The sequence below is a fragment of the Amblyomma americanum genome, chromosome 3 (assembly GCF_052857255.1).
Source record: "Amblyomma americanum isolate KBUSLIRL-KWMA chromosome 3, ASM5285725v1, whole genome shotgun sequence".
Lineage (NCBI taxonomy): Eukaryota > Metazoa > Arthropoda > Arachnida > Ixodida > Ixodidae > Amblyomma > Amblyomma americanum.
In genome coordinates, this window is record NC_135499.1 from 192854408 (window position 1) to 192876626 (window position 22219).

At 45.2% G+C, this 22219-nt stretch overlaps 1 protein-coding gene and 1 long non-coding RNA gene across 8 annotated transcripts in view; one reads left to right on the forward strand and one right to left on the reverse strand.

The window, feature by feature from the left end:
* Positions 1 to 22219, forward strand: part of LOC144125738 (uncharacterized) — a 64908-nt gene that overhangs the window by 19695 nt on the left and 22994 nt on the right. The window lies entirely within an intron of this gene.
* Positions 1 to 22219, reverse strand: part of LOC144125736 (unconventional myosin-IXb-like) — an 86217-nt gene that overhangs the window by 6880 nt on the left and 57118 nt on the right. For all 7 annotated transcript variants that reach the window (XM_077659394.1, XM_077659400.1, XM_077659399.1 and 4 more), the window contains 12 exons: positions 21518 to 21849; positions 19597 to 19713; positions 17177 to 17359; positions 17021 to 17062; positions 15665 to 15770; positions 15085 to 15158; positions 14517 to 14694; positions 9437 to 9565; positions 9246 to 9351; positions 5588 to 5719; positions 2891 to 3014; positions 1846 to 1961 (listed from right to left, as the gene is read on the reverse strand). In XM_077659394.1, coding sequence (XP_077515520.1) covers positions 1846 to 1961; positions 2891 to 3014; positions 5588 to 5719; positions 9246 to 9351; positions 9437 to 9565; positions 14517 to 14694; positions 15085 to 15158; positions 15665 to 15770; positions 17021 to 17062; positions 17177 to 17359; positions 19597 to 19713; positions 21518 to 21849 — 1639 coding nt within the window. The remainder of the gene's footprint in view (positions 1 to 1845; positions 1962 to 2890; positions 3015 to 5587; positions 5720 to 9245; positions 9352 to 9436; positions 9566 to 14516; positions 14695 to 15084; positions 15159 to 15664; positions 15771 to 17020; positions 17063 to 17176; positions 17360 to 19596; positions 19714 to 21517; positions 21850 to 22219) is intronic.

The window sequence follows — 22219 nt, forward strand, 5'->3', positions numbered from 1 at the left end:
GCCTCTGTCGCTAGGGCAAAAAAATAGCCTGGATGCGTAGTTTCGGTTTCTGAGCTTCACCTCTGCCCCGCGGCAACTTCAAATGTCGGCCCGCGCATTCGCCGATAGTCCAATCCCAGCTCCGCGCGGCATATATTTCTTTTTTCCTTTTTAAAAACCGCCTCGCCGCTCCGACGCCAGTGTGTTTTCCACGGGCCCTTGCTTGCCTTTGTGTTGTTCTTCCAGAACTCCAAAACAGGTGGCTCATCACGGGCTTACAGGTGTTAGCGCTATGGAGCCGCCTCATAAGGCCTTACTGCATCTTCAGCATTTTCGGCAGCTTTTTTTTTTTGAGGGGGGGGTGGGTGCAATTTTATTAACAGAGGGACCGGGCATTTCTTCCGGTCCCTTGAACTCCAAATGAAAAAGGTTTAATAGTCGTCATGTTATTTTTTTGTTGCCAGTCTTGTCATTTTATGGATTTTGTTTTGCATGACCTCATTATAGTTTGGATACTGTTATGCTGTCTAATCAAGTAGTATACATTTTTCTGTGTACATCATGTTTTTTTATATGGTACTGAGGCAGTCTAGTTTTGTTTATTTAGTTGCAAAGACCATACACTATTTTGAAAAAAATAAGGGCAACAACGTTTGCTTGCTCATCGTTTTCTGAAATTTTTTTTGTACTGAACAGATATTTGATTCAATATTCGAAGCCATTTTTTCTTCATATTCGTATTCGATTCGTGTTCGAAAATTTCAATATTCGCACACCCCTAACAAAATAAAATCCATGACTGACACATTATAATGGCAACTAAAATAAAATAAAACCTCACTAATTCGAACTTCAAGGAGGGATCAAAGATATGCCCCAAGTATCGGTCAAATTATTAATGGTCCTCTCCCCCCCCAAAAGAAAAGAACAAAAAACTGCCGAAAATTCAAAAATGTGGCGAAGCCTTGAGAGAAGGTTCCATCACTGCATATCACAGATGACCAAAACAAAATGGTGGCGCTCAAGCTAGAGGAGTGTGAAGGCGACAAGGGCCATGGGTGTGGGCGTTAAGTATGTAACATTACGTAACACATTATGGAAGGATTAAATAAAAAACTACGCGTTTTCATGTTCTGTGTTGTGATTGGTTGAAACTGGTGGCAGGCCATCTTGCTCATAACGCATGCACTACGGGAAGGTCCACTTGTGGAATTTTGTATGAGGTCTTAAGCCCATCAGGGTCCGAATCTGATCAGTCTTCAAAAATGGAGATGAAAATAAAGACGACGCTTTTGTGCTGTTTTCCTGATGTTTTAAACTCGATTTCATACAATCTGCCCAGATACTGCAATTCTGCAATGGTCAGAATTATAAGAGTCCGAGTAGTATTCGATCGCTGTTGAATTTTTGAAACTTGTCAAACATCAATTGCTCGAGTCGAATATGAACTGAATAACAAATATACTCGATTCATATTCGAAAATTCAAATATTTGTGCACCCTTACAAACAAATGTATTCAGCCACAAACGTGTCTCGTTAAAAATCTTGAATGTTTCATTCTGGAAAGATAGTACCATAGAGCCCTTCAAAAATATTGATAACTGAATCTTTACTGCACCACTGAATGTACAGAAAACTTTTTGTTTCTTGATTTTTCATCAGGAAATTAGTAACCACCACGCAACTGTCGAAAGATTGATTTAGAGAGCACGTGTTGGGAAACTGCCGATACCACAAGCGTTGGGCAACTGCCAAAACCAACTGCCAGTTCTTGATGAACAGTTTAACCACAATACAAGACAAATGCAAACTTAGTAGGGGCAACAAAGCAGGTCACAGAATGGATTGAAAATGAAGCACGCACTTTTCCTTCTCCAGGCTCTCAATCTGCTGCGTGAGTAGAGCCTCTTCTTCCTCCTCATCTCGGCTGCTCATTGGTGGAGGCAGCTGGCTGCCGTTTGGCTCCACTGCTAGCGACAGCTGCAGTGCATATCAGACACAGAGCAGTGCATGAGTTAAGCCTGCAGAACACACTACAGGCTTCACTGACAATGAACAATAACCTCGCTGTTGATATGTACACGAGGGGAAAAAAACTCTAGTGAAGCTTTGCCATCAGAACAGTTATACACTCTGACACAACAAGAGCACCGGGTGGCAGTTGTTCTGGCCGTTTCTGACTGCGTGGTCTGTTCTCCTCCCACAGGTCCACGCAAAGGTGTGCATAGGTGACTCCACTGACACGAGCAAATGCTTATAGCATCTTCTCGTTCATGCCTGCTGAGAAGCAGGGTATTTTATGTGGAAGACATGCAACCTTCCCGACTCCTGGCAGCTTAATTCAGGAAGATGGTCCCACAAGCCTCCCTTTAGGCTGACAGCCTTCAGCAAGCATAGCCGGAAGCCGGCCTGGTGAACTTCCAATACTTCAGCTTTCAACTTAGTGTATTAAGTAGGCAGTTCTTTGTTCTGTACGTCGCCACCCTGAGTATATGATCAAGAAACTCACTGTAATGTCCATCACAAATAAAGGATTAGGAACACAATACACATTCACAAGACTCTAGCAGTGAAAAACCCTTTCCGATCAAGCCAGTATCAGGGGCAAAAAATGTCTGGAAGTTGGATGGTCTATTATAGTCTGATTTTTTTACATATAAATGACACAGCATTATGCTTTCAATCACAAAGTATTCAGATTCTTCATACACTACATGCTATCACACCACACTGTAGAATCCTGTTTTTCTAGTGTGGCATATCAATTATAGAACTCAGCACTCATCAGTTGTCAGCAAACACCTCAACTATGCTCCTGCTCAAAACTGAGCCAATCAAGCGATTTTTTCCACAAAAGCAGCAAAAAATGCACAAACAAGTTTTGCAAACAATTAAGGAACAGCACTTACCCGCGAAGAACGCAGGGAACTCAGGCGTGTAACAACAGTGCTTACAGCAGAGTCAAGTGTGTCAATGTCTGCTAGAGTGTTTTGCACTTTTTTCAGCTGTTCCTGGATGATGCACCGAACACAGCTGAAGTGGAGAAACAAGAGACATTCAAAGGCCTCAGTTACTCTCAAAAGACTGAAGACTAGTCCTATGCAGAAAATAAATGCAAGAACAAGGCGCATCCAAAAGTCAGCTCATAAGGGATTGCACATTGGTTACAGACTAAATTTTTCTATCGAATAAACAGCAGCTTGATTTTTATGCAGGTGATCTGGAATTTAGAGGGGGGGGGGGGGGGGGGGGGGGGGGTTGTGTTTTGCTCAAGACCTGGGAATCTGCCTAAGACACAGTACACGGATGCAAATAGTACATAACAGACTTCTATAAAGCATACCACAAACTGGCTTATCAAACACTTCCACAAGCAACCACCATAACCCACTGATCCAGGCCGAAATGACTGTGCACAGATACTCAATCCTAAAAAAAAAGGCAGAAATTTAGGAGTATGATGAACATGATTACCACATCAGATCCAAAAAAGTTCCACAGCACATAAACTATCACAATGCAGTAGAATCTCAGTGATATGAATCTCGCGGGGTCGTGAAAAAATTCGTATCAGAAATTTTGTGGAAACCAAACGAGCAAAATTTGTATGCAGAAGCATGAAAAATGCACTCACACAGATCTGTTTACGACTGACGGGAATATTTGTGTGTGTTAGCACTTGTGTGAGTGTTTCGTCTCTCTTGTCCTTGTCTTAGTTTGCGCTATGAAGTCGACGACCGATTTTTCGGCCTCTCTAGTGACTGCGAAAACGACCAAAGAATCAGGCAGTCCAAAAAAAATCAAATTTCACCGAAAAAATCATGAACTTATTACCAATATGCCAGAGGAAGGGGTCAGTTGTACTGCACACATTCTAAAGCTCCTCATGACTAAATTTCGCCGTGCGAGATGTGCACAGAGAACAGGCGGCAACCGCTTTCACGAGCTCGGCCTGGCTGTGCTGCCTTCGGCATGTCGCTGATGAACGCACGAGTTGGGACAAAGTCTAAACAGGAAAGTGAACACGCCGCGGCAGGAACTGCACTCCGCCCGCAGTACTATGGGCCCGGAACGAGAACGCGAAGATGGCGAAACAATAAGAACCGAGAAACAGCCGAAGCAAGCGCTCTGTCGGCGTTGGCCTTCGTCAATAGGCCCAGCAACTAGAGCCAAGATCGGCATCGTATCTGGCGATATGCTCTCTGCGGTGGCCTGCGTATAATGAGAAGCGTCTTGCATGTCATCGAAACGCTAGTTGTTTACGGTTTTATGATAAAAAAGTCAGAATTGCGGTGCGTTTTGACGCGGGTACGCTGACTTCGCTTTGAAATCCACCACCACTTCCTTCCGCGCTCGCCGTTTCCGTGAAACCGTATGCCTCCCTCGTGCTTCACTGCTACCCCTTTCTGTATTCGGGACGAAAGACTCGGCACAGAGGAGTTCCGCGAACTCTGACTACTGTTCAAGCTCATGGGGTGGAAGACATTCAAGAACAGTACGAATTCAAAGCCACACGGGCGCAATGTGCCCACTCGCGCAGAATTTCAGCATCACAAGTTAAGAGGCTTCCTTTAAGCTTGAATTTCATTTTATTTGACCAAGTTTTCGACCTCTCCTGCAGTTTGAATTTATGGCGTTCCACTGTTTATATGGCAGCTTGGGTATTGGCGGCAAGTGCCCGAAAAATCGAGCAGTCAGTTGCGGTGCATCCAAAATTTCAAGCGCTCTTATACATTGGCTTTATGGGCCATGTCGCGGTGCCGCAAAAAAGTCCCAATAATCAAGCATGTCCGAAAAATCACGCGTCCGAATTTTCGGTCATAAACTGCAAACCCTTGTACATCAAGAGGGATTTGTTCACTGCTGTGCGGCCACAGCTCACTACTCACGGTGTGTATCACGCGGTGTGTATCACGCGGTGTGGATCACGCGGTGTGGATCACGCGGTGTGTATCACGCGGTGTGGATCACGCGGTGTGGATCACGCGGTGTGGATCACGCGGTGTGGATCACGCGGTGTGTATCACGCGGTGTGTATCACGCGGTGTGGATCACGCGGTGTGGATCACGCGGTGTGGATCACGCGGTGCGCACCGCGTGATTAGTGATCAAGATGTCGGTGATGTGCGGGCAGCGCTAAGTGCTCGAGGGTGCGGTCGCGGCTTGCGTGTTTGTATCATCCGTAGAGGTGAGGGAGAGAGTTCTGAACATCCGAAATTTCGCACATCAGACAAAATGCACTCTGGCATTAGAATTTCACAAATTCGTATTAACCGTGTTTGTATCACTGAGATTCTACTGTATATGCCCTAGTGATCTACTGATACATAACAAAAGTAGTCTAACTGAAAGAAAACTGATGCAGTGTGTTTCACTGCTCTTCTGCCAGCAATGTACTTGACCTTAACAGCCAAAGAGAAGTGAAGGCTGTAAAAAACTTGAAACTCAAGCATTCCAAAGATGCCACTAGGAATTGTTTGATGTGCTGCAAAAACTTGGCAAGCGACTTCTTTTGCATACATGCCATTAGAATAAGTACAACACTCCCTGCCAAGCGTGCCCCAAAATGGCGTCCGTAAGCACAGTGACAACATGTAGCCACTCACATTGTCTGCTTATTGACACAGTCAAGTGTGTCCTGTGCCTGCAGCCGCTTGTTGGTGCGCAGGATGCAAGGTGCAAAGACAATGGCCAGGGACTCAGGCGACATGCGGTTGAACTCCTGATGCTGGGCCACCCTGCAGCACAAAGAACAGTAGCAAAACCATAAAGCATATTGATACAATACGTGGGGTCCAACGTCCCAGCACTGAATGCGCATTATGAGGGATGCCGCAGTGGAGGCCTCCAAACTAGTTTCGATCACCAGGGGTTTTTTTTAACGTGCACCGACACCAGACAGCACATGGGCTTTTTTATATTTCGGCTCCAAGACACGGCCACTGCAGCTGGGACTCAATCCCACGACCTTCGACTGGCGGCCGAACACCAAAGCCACTCAGCCACACCGGCGGGTCGAGAAGCAATATTGGGACCATTTCTTTACATAGATATGCTAGCATATTACATTAACTAGGCAGTCAAGGAGAGTACAGTAAGATGTGCGGATTCATCTTGCAAGCTCAGTGGAATGCAGCTGAAACAAAACTGGCATGCATATTTGATATGGAAACACGTACAATGTATAGCCAAAAAAAAAAAAGAAGTCTGCTGCAATAAGTACAGCCAAAAATAAAAATAAAAAAGATGCAGGCAACTACTATAGTGCGCTTCTAATAGGCATTTGCGAATAGTGGGTTTTTGGTTCGAAGTAAATTTGAAGCAAATAGTAATTTTTTTCTAATAATTTCAAAGCAAATATTTGGAATACTTCTGGCACACAAAAAAAGGCTGAACGGCACAATAGGCATTTCCATAATCACGTATTTTTCTAACACACCGGGCCATTACTAGAAATAAATTGGAGGTGACACTTAAGCTCTGCCTTAAGGGTATGAAGCAAAAACGTTCATGGGTTAATGCTCATATATACGGAATTGCTCATTCTTGGCTTTACATTCATATATTCCTGGGAGTCCTCACACCCCTCCTGGCACAGTGGTGCAGCGGCTAATCGATGCACCACTGCTCTATGGGTGCTGCCACCGGTGGGGCTCGTGCGACCCAGGTTGCTCTTCCTGAGCAACCATTGGCAACCAATCATCAATTTAACTGCAACATGCCACGGTGGTCAAGTTTGCTCGCAATCCAGTGGGCAGGTTGTGATGACGCCACAGGTCACGTGACATAGGTGGGCCACCTAGGTTGCTTTTCAAGGATTTTTTCGCTCACAATGCCAATGACGATGACGCCAGATTTTCGACAGAGCCAGAGCTTTAACTCTCTTGCTTTAAAAAGGGAGAATGCATTGAAGCTTTTGTCATATTCATGGAGCTGTGTCGATTTCCTGCAAATATGGCCATTGCAGCTTCCATGGCACGTGCAGTTTATACAAAGTCTTCATATGTAATATCTCCTTTTTTGAGCAGCCTCGTCTGCACGGTGATGCCGCACACGATGTGGCCCCTCAACATGTTGCTAAGATCAGCTCTGACGTGCCAATGTTCACAGAGGCTCTTGAGCAATGCTACAAAGTTACAGCCTAGCCTTCCATGAGAACGCGCATGTTTAACCTAAAATGCTGCACAACAGCAGATGGCTTTGGCAGTAATAGTCACCTAGAACAGAAAGAACTTTTTGAAAGGCTTTTTCTTGTGGCTGGGCGGGCTTAACGAGATCCCACAAGAGAGCATACATTTTCTGTCCATAGCAACTAAAGAAGACTGACTTCATTTTTTCTTCTGTGAGGTCATTCACGATGAAAAAAAACTTTAACGCGATCAATGTAGCAGAGCCACGCATCTCCCCCTGCTTGTTGACCGAGCAACGCTGCACAGTAGACCGGCTTGGCAGTCGCCGTCAACGGCTAGCTTCCAAGAAACAGGCGCAGAAGCACCGTGCTAGGCTGTGCAACGAACATGCTCTACTTAAGTCCATGCCGTCTTTAATCTCTGCTGCTTCGCAAGCTCTATCGCATTGCCGCTGGCTGGTGCCACAAAACAGAATGAAAACAAAACTGCAACAGTTACGTCACAAAATGGACACATGAGCAGCAACCTGAGGTGCAGCGCGAGCGGGTCCATGCCTTCCACGCTCCCTCATGACACCTTAAAGTTAAGGGGGCTCTGAAACCCCTTCTGAGAAGAGTACATAAGCTTGCTCAATCACAACACTCTCTCGTCATGAACATAGGAGCCAGATAACAGACTCCTCCATGCATCAGAAAACCCACAATTGCGCACACAAGTTGGCGAGTCATTTCCGGCAACTTTTTTATGCCCACACCCTCTTCTATCGCATGCTCCTGCGTAATTCTGTTCAGAGATGGCTATTGGTTAGATTCTTTCAGGCGTCACGCAGTTCTCATGGCTGCAGCTAGTCAGCATCGTCACTCCAGCGGGTCAGAAAGCTCTGCTCCCCACCTCACCCCTTTCCGCACACATCAGCAGTGGGGCCGGCGGTGGGGCCAGCAGAAGAGCGTTTGAGCTTTGAGCATGCAAAAAGGAACCAGAGACGAGGAAAAAGCACGAAGACATTGAAATTCCAATTTCAACTACAGATAATTCAGCTTGTACAAAAGGCATTTTAAAAATTCTAGCTGGAGGATATTCATGAAGTGGTGTCCTTTAATACCCCAAAAATACCACACTTTTATTGAGGGCCTCTTTCAGAGCCCCTTTAAGACAAAGCGCCAGTTACAGAATGCCGTCAAAAATGCAGCATTCATGATGACATGTAGCCTGCTTAACCCTCACGTACTGGCTTCACTGGACTGCAAGCCCCATGATGTACCCGAACATAGTCCCGAACCAAAGGTGCGAAAATGAAACCATGCAGTTTGATGCCCCAGTGTGTGGGCTGCGCTGTAATGGTGCGATTGCGCGGGCTGGCTTTGAGCCTGATGAAACGTTTCTGTTGTGAGTTTTTTTTCTTGCCTGCTGCGGACTAAGATGCGCAGTTTCTAGATTATAACTGACGAAAATTGAGAACGGTCAAAGCAGTCACCCAGAAACAACCGCAGCAGCGCACGTGGCCCGCAACCTCGCCTTTTCACTATCATCCACAAGACAGGCTGCTTTCATGCACACACTTCTCTTATTGTAGTGATTTAAAAAAACAGGTTCACAGCCAGTTGTTGACTGCATCATGGCGCGATGCAATGAAGAGTTGCATGGTGCTGCTAGTTTTCCAGCGGCTCTCAATGGCCGTCAGCGCGCTGATCTTATGCAAGGCCTAGCATTACCGCACCTGGGCTTTTGCCACATGCTGGCAGTCGATTCTGTGCAAAAACAAATTAACTCATGTGATAAGTGCAAGATATTGCAGTTTGGAAACGCTGCATGTTTAGCCATGGAAATTCGCAATTTCTAAATGTTCAAGAGGTTCGAATAGTTCAGAAACTGAAAGTGCGGTGCGTACCGAATCGGGTAACAAATGCTAGTTGCAAACTATTTGAAGTCTTGAATATTCGCACACCCCCAGCAGGAATGTATAATACATAAATCTACACAATGGCCGCTTAAACCTGTGGGAAAGTGAATAGTTTAATGCAAAAAGATGCACAAAACTGAACAATATCTACATGCAAGCACTAGTGTTAAGGCTTTGGAGTAACCAAAAACAACTAAGAGTGAAAATGTTGCCCCAAAGGATGCACAACAGTACCTTGCAAGATGGAATGCCAACCTCTCAAAGAGGTCGTAATGGGCCGAAGGGAGCTTCTTGGTCTCCATAAAAATAGCTTGCACTCTTTCATCGGGGTCTTGGAAATCTTGAGAAAGAGAAGCAAAGAATCATAATGCAAATTGTGAAATTTGGTAGTACAAATGCACCTGTGATAAAGCCAGAATACTTACTTGTGGCCAAAAGAAAACTCTCGTAAAGCTCAAAAGTCATGAGGGGCTCGGGCATATCCCGAAAGAAAGCCTTGAGGGTTGCCGTCAATACATGTATGGGGTAACTGTCCAAGTCTACTCCTTCAGGGTCTGCATAAAAAGCAATGAAAAGAAAGCAAGGTCATTTTCACTGCAAAATAAAAAGTCCCATGCAAAGCAAGCCTTTGGCGGGGGTAGGCTAAGTACTGGTACGCACTGGCTATGTCTAATGCTAAGCCAGACGGAGAGTTTAAAGACACCAACAACTGACCAAACCGTGCCATAGGACTACAGGACTGCAGTGGAAATAAAAAGGATCTCGCCTCATGCTGAAGGAATCGAGCAATGTAATATCAAAGAAACAAGGATTTATAAGTTTAATTTGGTGCTGCAAAAAGCATAAAACAAACTGAAGCAGCATCTTGGAGTGAAACCTTGCCATTATCATTGCATTTCACCATGTGAATACCAAATCTCAGTATGATATTTTACAGTCAAACCCACTTATAACAATACTAAAGTGTCAAGATTTATCACTGTTATAACCGATAATTTGTATAACCGAACCACACCAAAAATAACATGACAGACTGCAGAGCATTTAATGGCAGTAAAGTGCATTACACTGATCATTTCTTAGCAGGAAGAAATAGATAATCAGTTAACTTTGTCTGCTTCAGGGCAGTTTTGTTCACATCTCTCTGCAGGGTGCCAAACAACTGCACATAGCCGAGTGGAAAATCTTGAGCAAAAATAGAGTCCTGGAAAGGCCCAATCTTGTCAAAACCTCCTGATGATACCCAACTTGCATAGATTCCTGTCTGCAGTCGTTACAACTGTCGTCGTTGTGACAGATGCAATGACTGCCTCGTTGATGCAGTCTTCATTTGTCATGACTGCGCTATCAATGCGAGAGAAATCTTAAAGCACTGACCCGCCGCCATCACTGTTCATCGATAACTAAAGCTCTGTCATCACTGCATCATCGGTGGAAGCTTCACGAGCCTCCATGTCACTATATACCGAGTGAAGACCGCTTTCCAGAAGCAATTTTTCACATTGGAAGGGCTGACTTTTGCCCAAGCACCAGAGGTCAACTGCACAACCATAAGCAGCACAATCTTGAAGTCGGGTGCGGTTCAGCATTCTGGCACAGCAACGTCCAGATTCAGTACAAGCCTGTTCAAGACACATCGATGATACGGCGCCTTGAAGCTTCCAATAACGCCTGCGTCCATGGGCTGTAAGCCTGCAGTCATGTTTGGAAGGGAGGAAAAAAAATCTCCAAGTGTGAGAGAGCTTTTGCGCTGGTTGGTGTGCACTGCAGTTGTCCAGGACCAGCGCCGCCTTCCAGCCTGTCACTGCATCTGTTGATAGAACTCAACAAGCCACTCATGGAAATGCTCATGGAAAACACTTTTTTTTTGTAATGGTAGCGAACTGGGATTCTACAGCACCAAAAAAAACGGGATTTTTGATTTCCTGTTGACTTAGGCGGGGCACTTGTCACTACCGTAAACATTGAAACATAGGAAAACAGTCACACGTAACTTGTTACGTTTGCCGCCTTTACACAAATCACTCTTGACTGAGTGGGTATCGAATGGAGGCACCTATAAAAAGAGCCCAGTCTCATCACCACTGTATATGTCCCGGGGTTCGCATACGCTTCATGGATGCAGGGCAGCGTTTCTTCCAACCACTTTCGTGCACTGATGTCAAGCGAGCTGCTTCACCCATGACTGTCTTGTACATGATTCCACGTCTTTTTTCACATCGCTGAATCCAGCCATCACTAGGCTTGAAATCAGTGTACCAAGTCGTACACTTTTTCACTGTTCTTGATGTCAGTAAATGTAAATGTTCCCCAGGTGATCAAAATTATTCCGGAGCCCTCCAGTATGGTCCCTCCTTTTCTCTTTCTTCTTTCACTCCAACCTTCAAACTTTCTTTCACAGTATGGTTGAGGTGTCCATCGGTTGAGGTGTCCATCGGGGAAAAGAGATAGTTACTCAAAAACCACTAACTGTCATCCCTCACGATGCTGCACTTCACTTCCAACAGTATGGGGAACCCAGGATAGAATTTACTCCATGATGCTAGCAATATGCATTTTTCTCCTGGTGGAGAGACACGACACCACTGTGTCGCTAGGGCTGCCAGCTGCTGCCGGCTTTTTTTTTTTTTATTGCTGCCGGCAAAGCCGGCGCAGCCCATCTCCACAAACACGTGTGTGCGCTGCGGAGCACGTCTGGTGAAAAGAGCTTTTACAGCAAGCAAGTGGGGTTTCTTATTTTTGTATTTTTTGATTCCTGGCCTTACAAATAATCTCATTGGAAACTTGTTTTTGTATGTGCTCCAGAAAGCGAGAAATAATGATTAATCTACAGTCCATGACAAGTGCATGCTGCTTGAAGTGCTGGAAAATGAGTTGCGAACAGTTTTCAAAGTACGCTTGCGGGGCATGGAATATAGCTAGAATAGTGTGCGGGCCCTCGGGGCATGGAATACAGCCAGCATGGTATGCGGGCCCTGATTTAAAAGGTTGTTCTTCGCTCTTTCTAATGCACATTCTCTCCTTTTTCAAGAGCACTAACATGAAATTTGAAGGGCAAACATAAAATTTTAGAAATAGAGAGGCCTTAGTAAAGAAAAACGAAATCCGAGATGTGGTTAGCATGAATTTCAAAACACAACCAATCAAGCATTTTTACCCAGTACCATATTGGTTTATCACCCTCCTTGGAAATGTCTCGATAGCCTTGTAGCTTTGAATGCGTATCTTTTGCCCGGAAAATGTCACCTACAAAGAAGACTCCTCAGACATTCAGAAACGAGAACATGGCATCGGTCTGCCAATGCGAGAGACAAGTGCAGTAGCCAATGTGGTTAGGTTGATTCTATTTCCTTGCTTGGCATTTTTTGAAACCGCTGAGAACCAGGCACCGCCCGTGTTCACAGTGTTCTTTTTTGAAACGTGGGATTGTGACTGCGCAGCACAGTTGCTCATTGCTGCAGTTATTTCAAATACTAGTACATTACTCAGAATATGCAGATTTATGTGTCATTAGAAAATGACAGATTTCTTAAGTAACACCACTATCTGCGAGTGCATATCTTCTGCCAGAATGAAGACACAGTTGTAAAATTTGGCAAATAGTGTCACCAAATTTAATTATTATATACATAAGTTTCAGTGTAAATGAGTGGGCTTCAAAAACTGTTCTTTTAGGTTATAGACTCAGCACAGTAGAGAGCTGGCCGAGTTGGCACGTAGTTGTAAGAATAAAGCCAGCGGAACAAACGTAGACAGGGTGATGAACACAGCATGACGCATTGTCCTGTTTTTCTCTGAGCACAGCAAAAAAAAAAAAAATGAATTCTGAATGGTTTTGGTGTAGGCATGTGTGAGTAGTGAATAACAGTGAACTTCGAGTTCGAAGTGCATTGAAGTAAATATGTAGTTGTTCTGTTCAAATAGTTTCAATGTGAATTAAATATTTTCAAATTATGCAAATAGTTTACGACTGGAAATGTAGCAGTAAAAACAAAAGAGGCAATTCGTTAGAACTCAATAGCATATGCCAAAATAGATGGTTTGCCGAATTCACTTAGGGAACTGAAAAAAAAAGAAAGAAATAATAAATGCTTTCATACTTGCATTAGGCAATGTCCAAACAGCAGCAAGCCAAAGTGCACTAAGCATCATAATCTCAAGCCCTTCTCATAAGATTCTTTATATGCTACTGATTTTAAATATAAAAGTTGCCGACAGATTTTTTTGGACACCGAAATTTCAGACAAGATTCATACTAGTGCGGCACCGAGTTATGCATCCTATAAAGTTCAGTGTACAACTGTGGCTGAAACTTCGGACACGTCGCATATGATGCCGCAATTTCTACGACCTCGTTTGAGTGGCATACGGTCACGTGATTGCCCGTATGTTGTCAGCGAAGGCGCCGCACATGCCGCCGTATATCAAAGGACGCAGCACCAGCGATTTCTCGGATAGGCCTTTGCATAGACCAACCTCACAAAGTTGTGTGTTGCGCTGCTCCGGACGGAGGCTCGTCAGTGGTATCGGCCAGCATCGAGGAGATGTGAACACACACCCTTTCCCCGCGTACATGCGCCACTGCGCAAAAGCGCAGGGTGCGCCTATCCCAGGAGAGCAGGTGTAAATGGAACTCTTCTGAGGAGAGTCTTTTTGTCTAAACATGCGAAAAGGAGTACCTCTATGCCAAGATAGTGAGCTCAAAAAAATGGCGGTGCTCTACAAAGTGAAGACAGCACCTGCGCCAAAATGCCTCCTGGTCCAGTCTTTCTCACCACAGTACCTACAATTACTGGCATTTAACCTATCACTTAATTTCAGCCTGTTAAAAGGTGCAAACGCTAAGGTATCGTAGTTGGCTTCCAGCGACACCGCAGCTATACGAAAGCCAACGCCCATGGTCGGAGCAATCGCCTCGGTCATGTTGGTAGTTCTTCAATCTTATCTTTTTCATCATTTTTGTCTTTGGGGCCTTTCATTGGGGGGGTGGGCTCGTTTTCGCATCTGGGCTTTGTCCCATCATATGCGTTTGTCGCTGCGCGCTGAACAATGCAGCTGCCGAAGGCTGTGTTTGTGGACGCAGCCGCCGTGCCAAGTGTACGACGAGTGCCGACATCCAGAGCGGTGTGATCTCGCGTAAGTGCCAAACCGTGCATAAGGCCATCGACCGAACTTTCACGAACTTCGAAAAACTTCGAAAATATTCATAGTTTTCGATTACTGCTATTCACTTCGAAGCCCGAATCGAATATCACATTATTCACTTCGATTTTGAAACATTCGAATATTCACATAACCCTAGTTTGGTGCCACAGTAATCTGAATGGTGTGGAGGAGATTTTGTCCAAAAATGACACAAACTTATTCCTGCGAAGGTGACAATTTAAGTGCTTCTGAAATCAGATGAACTTTTCACTTCTGCACCATGGCATCTGCTAAAGCAATACCAGGTTCTCTTTTATCCAGCACTGAATGGCAGCAGGAGATTACATCACTGCGACTCACCGTCATCCATGTCCTGCTTGAGCTGCGTAACCCTGGAGGTGATGCCCGATTTGCGGTAGATGCCCTCAACGTAGAGACCCTTCAGCTCAATGGTGGTGATGAGCCGCTCCACGACAACAGGGATGCGCACATCGTCGCCCACAAGACGATCCAGTGGCACACCAAACACTTTGCGACCCTGCAATGCATGTCACTGAATTTACTCATCCCACAGGACTCAACGACTCCACCTCTGACAGACACGAAAAAACTTCGCTGCGCTCACATGGCCAAACCTTGCAAAAGAAAAAAAGATGAAATTTAATTAGCTGACTACTTAAAACACATCTGAGGAGGACTTAGGATGAATGATTAACATTCTTTGTGAGCAAAATGTAATGAAAGATAAAACTGTGACATTCCAAGAGGAACCCGATAAAGCACAATTTAAAGCTTGATAGCCATGAAAAGCATTTTTGCAGAGATTGGAGAGATAAAGCACTTCTTGTATTAGTATTTTGTCATGTTCGTTTCCAATCACATTTTTTGCACAGCCGCTCCCATCCAAAGGCAGCATAAAATCACTTACCTGAAGGATGTTGACATCTCTGCACGAGGAAGTGACTTTCTGATAGCATTTCTTGTGACAGGTAAGTTTGCACCCTGAAAGAAAAAGAGCAGCGTAACCATAGAAATAAAGGGCAGCCATGTGTAGGGCGACATTTTAAGTTATAGAGATCCAATGCTATTAGAACAAATATCTCGCCATTTCCACAATGTACAAAAACCTGAACAACAGATTCAGCAGACAACATTTGAACTGCTATATACCATCAGCAATGTTCAGAACAAGAACGAAGTCTTGTCTTTTGTGCTAAATAAGATGAATGTGATGTCAGAACACTTACTAGCCCAACAGTTAACTCTTTTAAAGAGCAAGGTTGCCTGCCACCACGTGCAAATTCCGCCATAAGCAACAATTTCAATGTTTCATGAAGTGCACATTCATTCCAAACTTTTACGACTGTTGCTCCAGGGATGCACAGTAACATGAAAAGGTCTTTTTTCTTAACTTCATCAAACCGAGAAAACAACCATAATTTTTCCCCACAACCACTGCCACTAAACTGATGCACTATGCACATAGAACCCAAGCCGGCACAACAGACCTTGGCACACGAGGCCCCTCTCGGTCAGCCAAAGCGAGTTGCTGCACACTTCGCAGGCCGTTGGAATGTTGATCACCACAAGGGCAAATATGTGACCAAAGTGCTCCTGCATGTATAAGACCCACACAGCACTGTGTCAGTTTAAGAATAAACAAGGTGAAAGGGCATGCCTCCACATGAAACCACCACAACAATCAATACAGCGTAATCCACTTATACTGGATATAATGATATATCACTTATAATGATCAAATTCTTTAGATTTATCAATTCTCCCATTGCCTCTGTGTAGAAATAAACTGTATATAATAATACCATTATCGGTGAAATAACGGATATGATAGCATTCTGGCTGCCCGGACGGTGTTTACCACCAAAATTTGTCTGAAAGTTTGATAAAAATAAAATACTTTGAAGGGAATGAGATCAAAACTCGGGGAACCAGACCGGTGTGGCCAAATCCGTGAGGGAGTGTTGCCTATGGCCTTGGAAACCAAGCGCTATTGTCATAATCACTGGAAGGAGGAGCTTGCTTGGCCACTGCTGCCCACCGCTGTCTTACACAAAAGTAGTTTCCGCTGGAGATGGTTGAGAATTTTTTTTTTAAGCGTTCGCTTTTCTTCCTCGTTCCCGGTTTCCTGCTCTCTACAGCGCAGTCCTTGGCAGCAGCCCAAGATGCTCTGTGCCAATAACATTGCTGCGTGTTTATCTCTTGACCAGAGTTCAGGAGGGGGTGGGGGTGTGGGGGGGGGGGGGGTCCCTCCGCAAACTTGGCAGAGTGCCAAAACACTGTGCTCCCTTGACAGCAGCACCAGTGGCGGTGGCTACATGCATACATGGGAGTGTTCTTTTTGTTGTTTTTTTTTGCTGGTCCAGATATAACCATAATCAGTTATAACGATCAGATATTCCAGTTTTCTCAATATCGTTATAGTGGATTGCACTGTACAAAGGACTACGGCTTGCTGCCTAGCAGTTTATTCACCAGAAACTCACACAATGTAAATGCCACCAAACATAACTGAGTAAAACCATGCTATGTTAACTACAGGATGCATGAGAGGCGAGCGGAAAAGGCTATTCGCCATACTGTGCACTGCTAGTTTACTAGATACCTTGGTGCGGCTTCTTATTCAATAACCCATTAAGTAATGACTGCGGCAGCACTGAAAAGGTGCTTAGTGTTTGCACAAAATAAAACATCCATCCTGGAATTTAACAGAGCAGCAGCAGTGATGCAGGAAGCAAAGCCGCCAGCAAAACAATTAACGCACTGTCATCTGTATGCAGAGCTGTCCACAGCAAACACTTTTGCTGTAAAATTTAGAACCACTCCATAGGAGTCTTCATACTCACAATTATCTGAGATGCCTTCTTTTTTCGTTTTCTCTTCTTGCCCTGCCAGAGCCAAGAGAGAGATCATATCACACATTATTAAAGCCCTCTCACAACACTGATATCAAGCTGCAACACAACAGAGAGTAATGCACAGAAGATAAAACCAAACCCCACCTTGCTTTTTGGCTTGTTCTCGGAGCGGTAGAGGTTGCGGAATTCGTCGAGGAACACTCGGAAAGCGTTGACAGCCATCGTAAGGGGAAAGGTCTCGCGTGAACATTCTTGGTCAATGACAGATCGTGCTACTTGCTCAAAGTGATCTGTCAGGTCTTTGTATCTCAAACATAGCCGGCCGTCCTGAAAGATAAAACAGCATTTCCCGTTTTTTTTTTTAACTAACCGACAAAATGCTTGCATGTACAATGCTAGCCCCAAATGCAATAAAGAAGAAACAGCAGGCACTTCCATTTTACTTCGCATAAACTAAACAACAATAAGTAACAATAAGAAGCTGAGGCCTCAGCTAAAATGAGCCTCACAGAACTGCTAAAATGGTGCCTAAAACAATGGGATAAAATAACATGTCACAGCCAACTTCTTTCTATGTAAGAGATAAAAGCATATTCAAGACCCGCATTGTCAAAAAAGATGCAACATGACCACACATGATTAATATTTGCATATCACCAGAATTGCACAGGGTGCACTGGGCTTCACCCTCCAGCTTCCAGCATGCTAGATGTAACGCTGTAAAGCTAGCAGTAAAGGTGCAAGCCAACAGTGTTTCAAAGCATTATCTTGTTATTTCTAAAGAAACTTTGCCCCCCCTAGAATTAAGTTTTGTGGAGGCTGACCTTCTAGAGTGGTGATCAAGAAGGCAAATTTAAGCTAAACATGAGTTATTTAATGAACCTGTGAGAAAAAAGCCAACAATGAGTGCGCCTCCCTTTGGCAGTTGAGCTTCAGAGGAACGGAGTAATTGAAAATAGAGCATAATGTAATGGTGTAACAACCAATGGGCATAACCGGCAAAATGTGACAAAGCGCACAAAAATTGGCAGTGGTTTAGCTCTGGTTAAACCTGGAGTGACGCGATAGCTAATGCTGGCTGAGTGGAACTTGCTCAGTTGAATTGCAAAGTCAATCTTTCGGCGCTCCGTTTCGCTGGGCGTTCCTTCTTTATTTTCATCCCACTTGGCACGGCGCATGTGCACAGCTGTGGCAGCTCGGTTTCGCCGGCGGCAGCAGCAGCTGCTCCGCACCATGTGGCTGGTCATGAGACCAACCATGTTATGAACCATGTGATCAGCCAAGGCGCCGCGCTGCCAGCAGCTGCTCCGCACCACGTGCCAACCACGTGACAGCGTGGCGGCGCAGCCACGGGGTGGCGGAGCCGCCACCACCATGGCGCCGTCACGCTGATGGCTCGAAATGCTACTGTAATGTAGCTACCGCTACAAAAAAGTACTACCCAACAAAGGCATAAGGACACTCGCGATACCCCACAACAACTTTCTCATGGCAATGCAGCTCAAGGCACGGAGCCGAAACAACCCCTTCCTACACAGCAGAATATAATCCCCGGTTGCAGTTAACAGTGTCCTCTTAAAACATATACCGGTAATACTCGTCTTTTAAGCAAATATTTCTAATTTAAGTGCACATTTTTAATGTGCACACAGAGAAAACAGTTCCTTTAATTTCAAATGCTTTAGGCACGTCCGGATACAAGAAGCTTCCAGAGTAGTGCCAGCTATGCCAGCGACAGAGAAAAACGTGCCAGGTGGCCATCCGGCGGCCAAACTATTGGCGAAGTGACACTGTTACAGTCACTCCACCCCTGTAGCTTTCCCTCCATTGCAAAGAAAAGCTGTCGCTGAGTATAGGCAGCCCCAAAAGGAGCAGAGAAAGCTCAAAGCTATTGCCCCAGAGGAGTGGAGAATCTGATAAAAGCTTCTGCTCCCAGCTTTCAATAATCATACACGCACTGAAAATGAAGCGAGACACTCTGAAGGTGAGAACTCGTTTTTCCCACATTAAACCATGGTCCGTGTCACAGAAACTGTTCTTTCCCTGTCATTCAGGATGAAGAGAATACTGCTTAGTTGTCTAGAATAAGTGAAATGCAGAAAGATGACCTAGTGTTGCACAACCTGTGACTTCCAAAAAATGTTTATCACATAAAATGCCTCCTTGCTTGGTTCACAAATGATACGCTTACATAGGCTTACTAAGCGAGCACAGACTCTTACAACTTTCAAGAACCATGACTGCTCCAAATATTATCCATGACCTAGGATACCTGTCACAAAATATTATGCTATTGACATAAGTTACACCTCCAAATTAATCTGAAAGCAAGTGGTTCAAAACTGAGCTTTCAAGCATTTTTCCCCCTCTCCCCTCACCCCTTTCTGAGATTAACATTCATTCAGCTGCCATCTGACAACTACACAGTCACTTGGCATGGCAATCTAACAAATTGTGGCACGGTGCAACATCAAGAACACAACAGAAGTGAAATATTAAAAACAAAAAACTTAGGATGTAGCAACAGATCTCAAAAGAAAGTAAGCAACCCCACAAATGCTCACCTGAGCAGCCACAGAGTATGTGCTGATGAGGTTCGACTTGAAGCTCTTCAGTGCCTTCTTAAAAACCATGTCTACCGCCGAGTCCCTCTTTTTACTCACACTCGAAAGGTGGCCAACCTACGTATCAGAATCAAGAAAGGGACACATCAAGAGCAAGCCAGTGGCAGTTCATGGGGCACTGATGTTCGTCCAACCTGTGCAGTTGGTGGAAATGATGAAACCAGTGGTTTTTATTTTTAACAAGACAATGTTTATGTCACTGACCAAGTAAAAAGCAAACGAAACTGGAGGTTCGGGTTCCATACAAAACCCTTGTTCACAATAATACTAGCATGAAGAAAAGATGGCTCATGTATAACCTTCAGCATCTCTCATAATAACTTTTTGCTTTTTAAATTATGAGGGATGCTGAAGGTTACACATATACTGTAGACTTATTAATTCAAACTTCAAGGAACCAGAGATTTTTGTTTGAATTATCAGAGGTGCACCTTAATATGATCCAAGACTTAATGTCATTTATCGTATTTACATGATTGTAAGTCGACCTATTTTTTAAATTTTCAAAATCCGAAGTGGGGGGTAGACTTACAATCGAAACGAAAACATCACGCTATAAGTAAAGGCGAGACAAACGAGATATCGGGCATGCTACAGCGTGGTTACATTCTTGCTGCGTGGCTCCGTCCGTCGCTCTTGGTGCTGGCCTTGAGCAGCTGCTATGTCAATGCGCAGAACTAGCATCCCCTCCCCGCGCGCGCGGGCGGCGGCCGATGGCAGCTATTGATAAACAGCAAATTGGCACCCCACACGTGGCTGCTGCCTGCGGTTGCTACTAAGCGGCGGCGGCGGCCCGATAACACAATCGCGTTCTAAGGGAAGCTCAAGCGTCCAACAAATTTTCTTCTTGCTTTCAAATGCAAGCTCAGCGCTTAAGACAGCGTTGATAGTAGATGGAAAAGCCGCTGTTCCGCACTATAAGTAAAGCCGAGACATACGAGATATCGGGCATGCTACAGCGTGGTTGCATTTTTGCTGCATGGCTCCGTCCATCGCTCTTGGTGCTGGCCTTGAGCAGCTGCTATGTCAACGCGCAAAACTAGCATCCCCTCCCCGCGCGCGGGCGATGGCCGATGGCGGCTATCGATAAACAGCAAACTGGCACCCCACGCTCCCCACAAGTGGCTGCTGCCTGCGGTTGCTACTAAGCGGCGGCGGCGGCCCGATAACGCAATCGCGTTCTAAGGGAAGCTCGAGTGTCCAACAAATTTTCTTTTTGCTTTCAAATGCGAGCTCAGCGCTCAAGACAGCATTGATAGTAGATGGAAGGGCCGCTGTTCCGCACTATAAGTAAAGCCGAGACAAACGAGATATCGGGCATGCTACAGCGTGGTTGCATTTTTGCTGCGTGGCTCTGTCGCATCGCTCTAGGTGCTGGCCTTGAGCAGCTGCTATGTCAACGCGCAAAACTGGCATACCCTCCCCGCGTGCGCGGGCGGCGGCCGATGGCGGCTATCGATACGCAGCAAACTGGCACCCCAAACGTGGCTGCCGACAGCAGTTGCTGATAAGCGGCGGCGGCCCGTTAACACAATCGCGTTCTATGGGAAGCTCAAGCGTCCATCTGAGGCTATAGTATCACAGCCTCATCCACTTTCAGCAGCAACCACAACAGCCTCAATGTCATCACCACGAGCTTGAATAGAGCGATGGGAAAAATATTCCATTTTCAACTCCAAATTTCTCAGCAGTCAATACGTTTGTTGCCAAACAGTCATCAACCAAGCAACAAAAATGGTAAGCATTCAAGTTTTATTAGCAACACAAACTAAAGAGGCTAGCTTTCATGGTCCCTTCAAATAAGGGCACCTGTGACTAAGAGACTGCCATCTCTGCCCAAACACGAATGAGAAAGGCTAACCTTTTTTACAAGGAAGGAGTCCAGGTTTGTCAGCTCGGAGACATCAGTGATGAGGATGTCCCCTGGGTCCTTGAACTCAGCTGTACGGGTGACACTCCATGAACCACCCTGCTGCTGCTGCTGCTGTAAAGGATGTAGGCCTTGCTGCGACTGCATGGGCAGCAGGGGCTGGCGCGCACCCGACTCCACAGACGAGCATGACATCCGGTTGGGCTTGTGGGAGCGAGCTGGTGGTGTGGGCTCCCCACCCGCACTCCCTACAGCGCTACTGCCTCGGCAGGGCACCTTCTCCGAAAAGTAGACGCACTCGGGATGGAACAGGAGCTTGCAGCCTGGTCAGTGTTCACAGGAATAAAAAGGGCCCCAAGGGAGGATGAAGCTCCTCAGATTAGACTCTCCCTCTCTCTCTCTTCCTGACGTGTTCATATACACACATGGAACCAACAAAACTAAAAAGGAAGGAAGGCTACCCACGGGAAAACTTAATGGCCGTAGTGGTGTGGCGTTATTAAGTTGGTTGACACAACGCACATAAGGGAACAACCACAAGTGATGTGATAAAAGAAAGCAGACACATACATCGACACCTTTTTCATTTTTCCTCCTTCCACACTGCTTTATGTCCTTAAAGGTAGTCGCAGGTCATGAAATCGTTAAAAAAATGCAAAAATTTTGATTCTTCAAAAATGTCATATTCAGGTT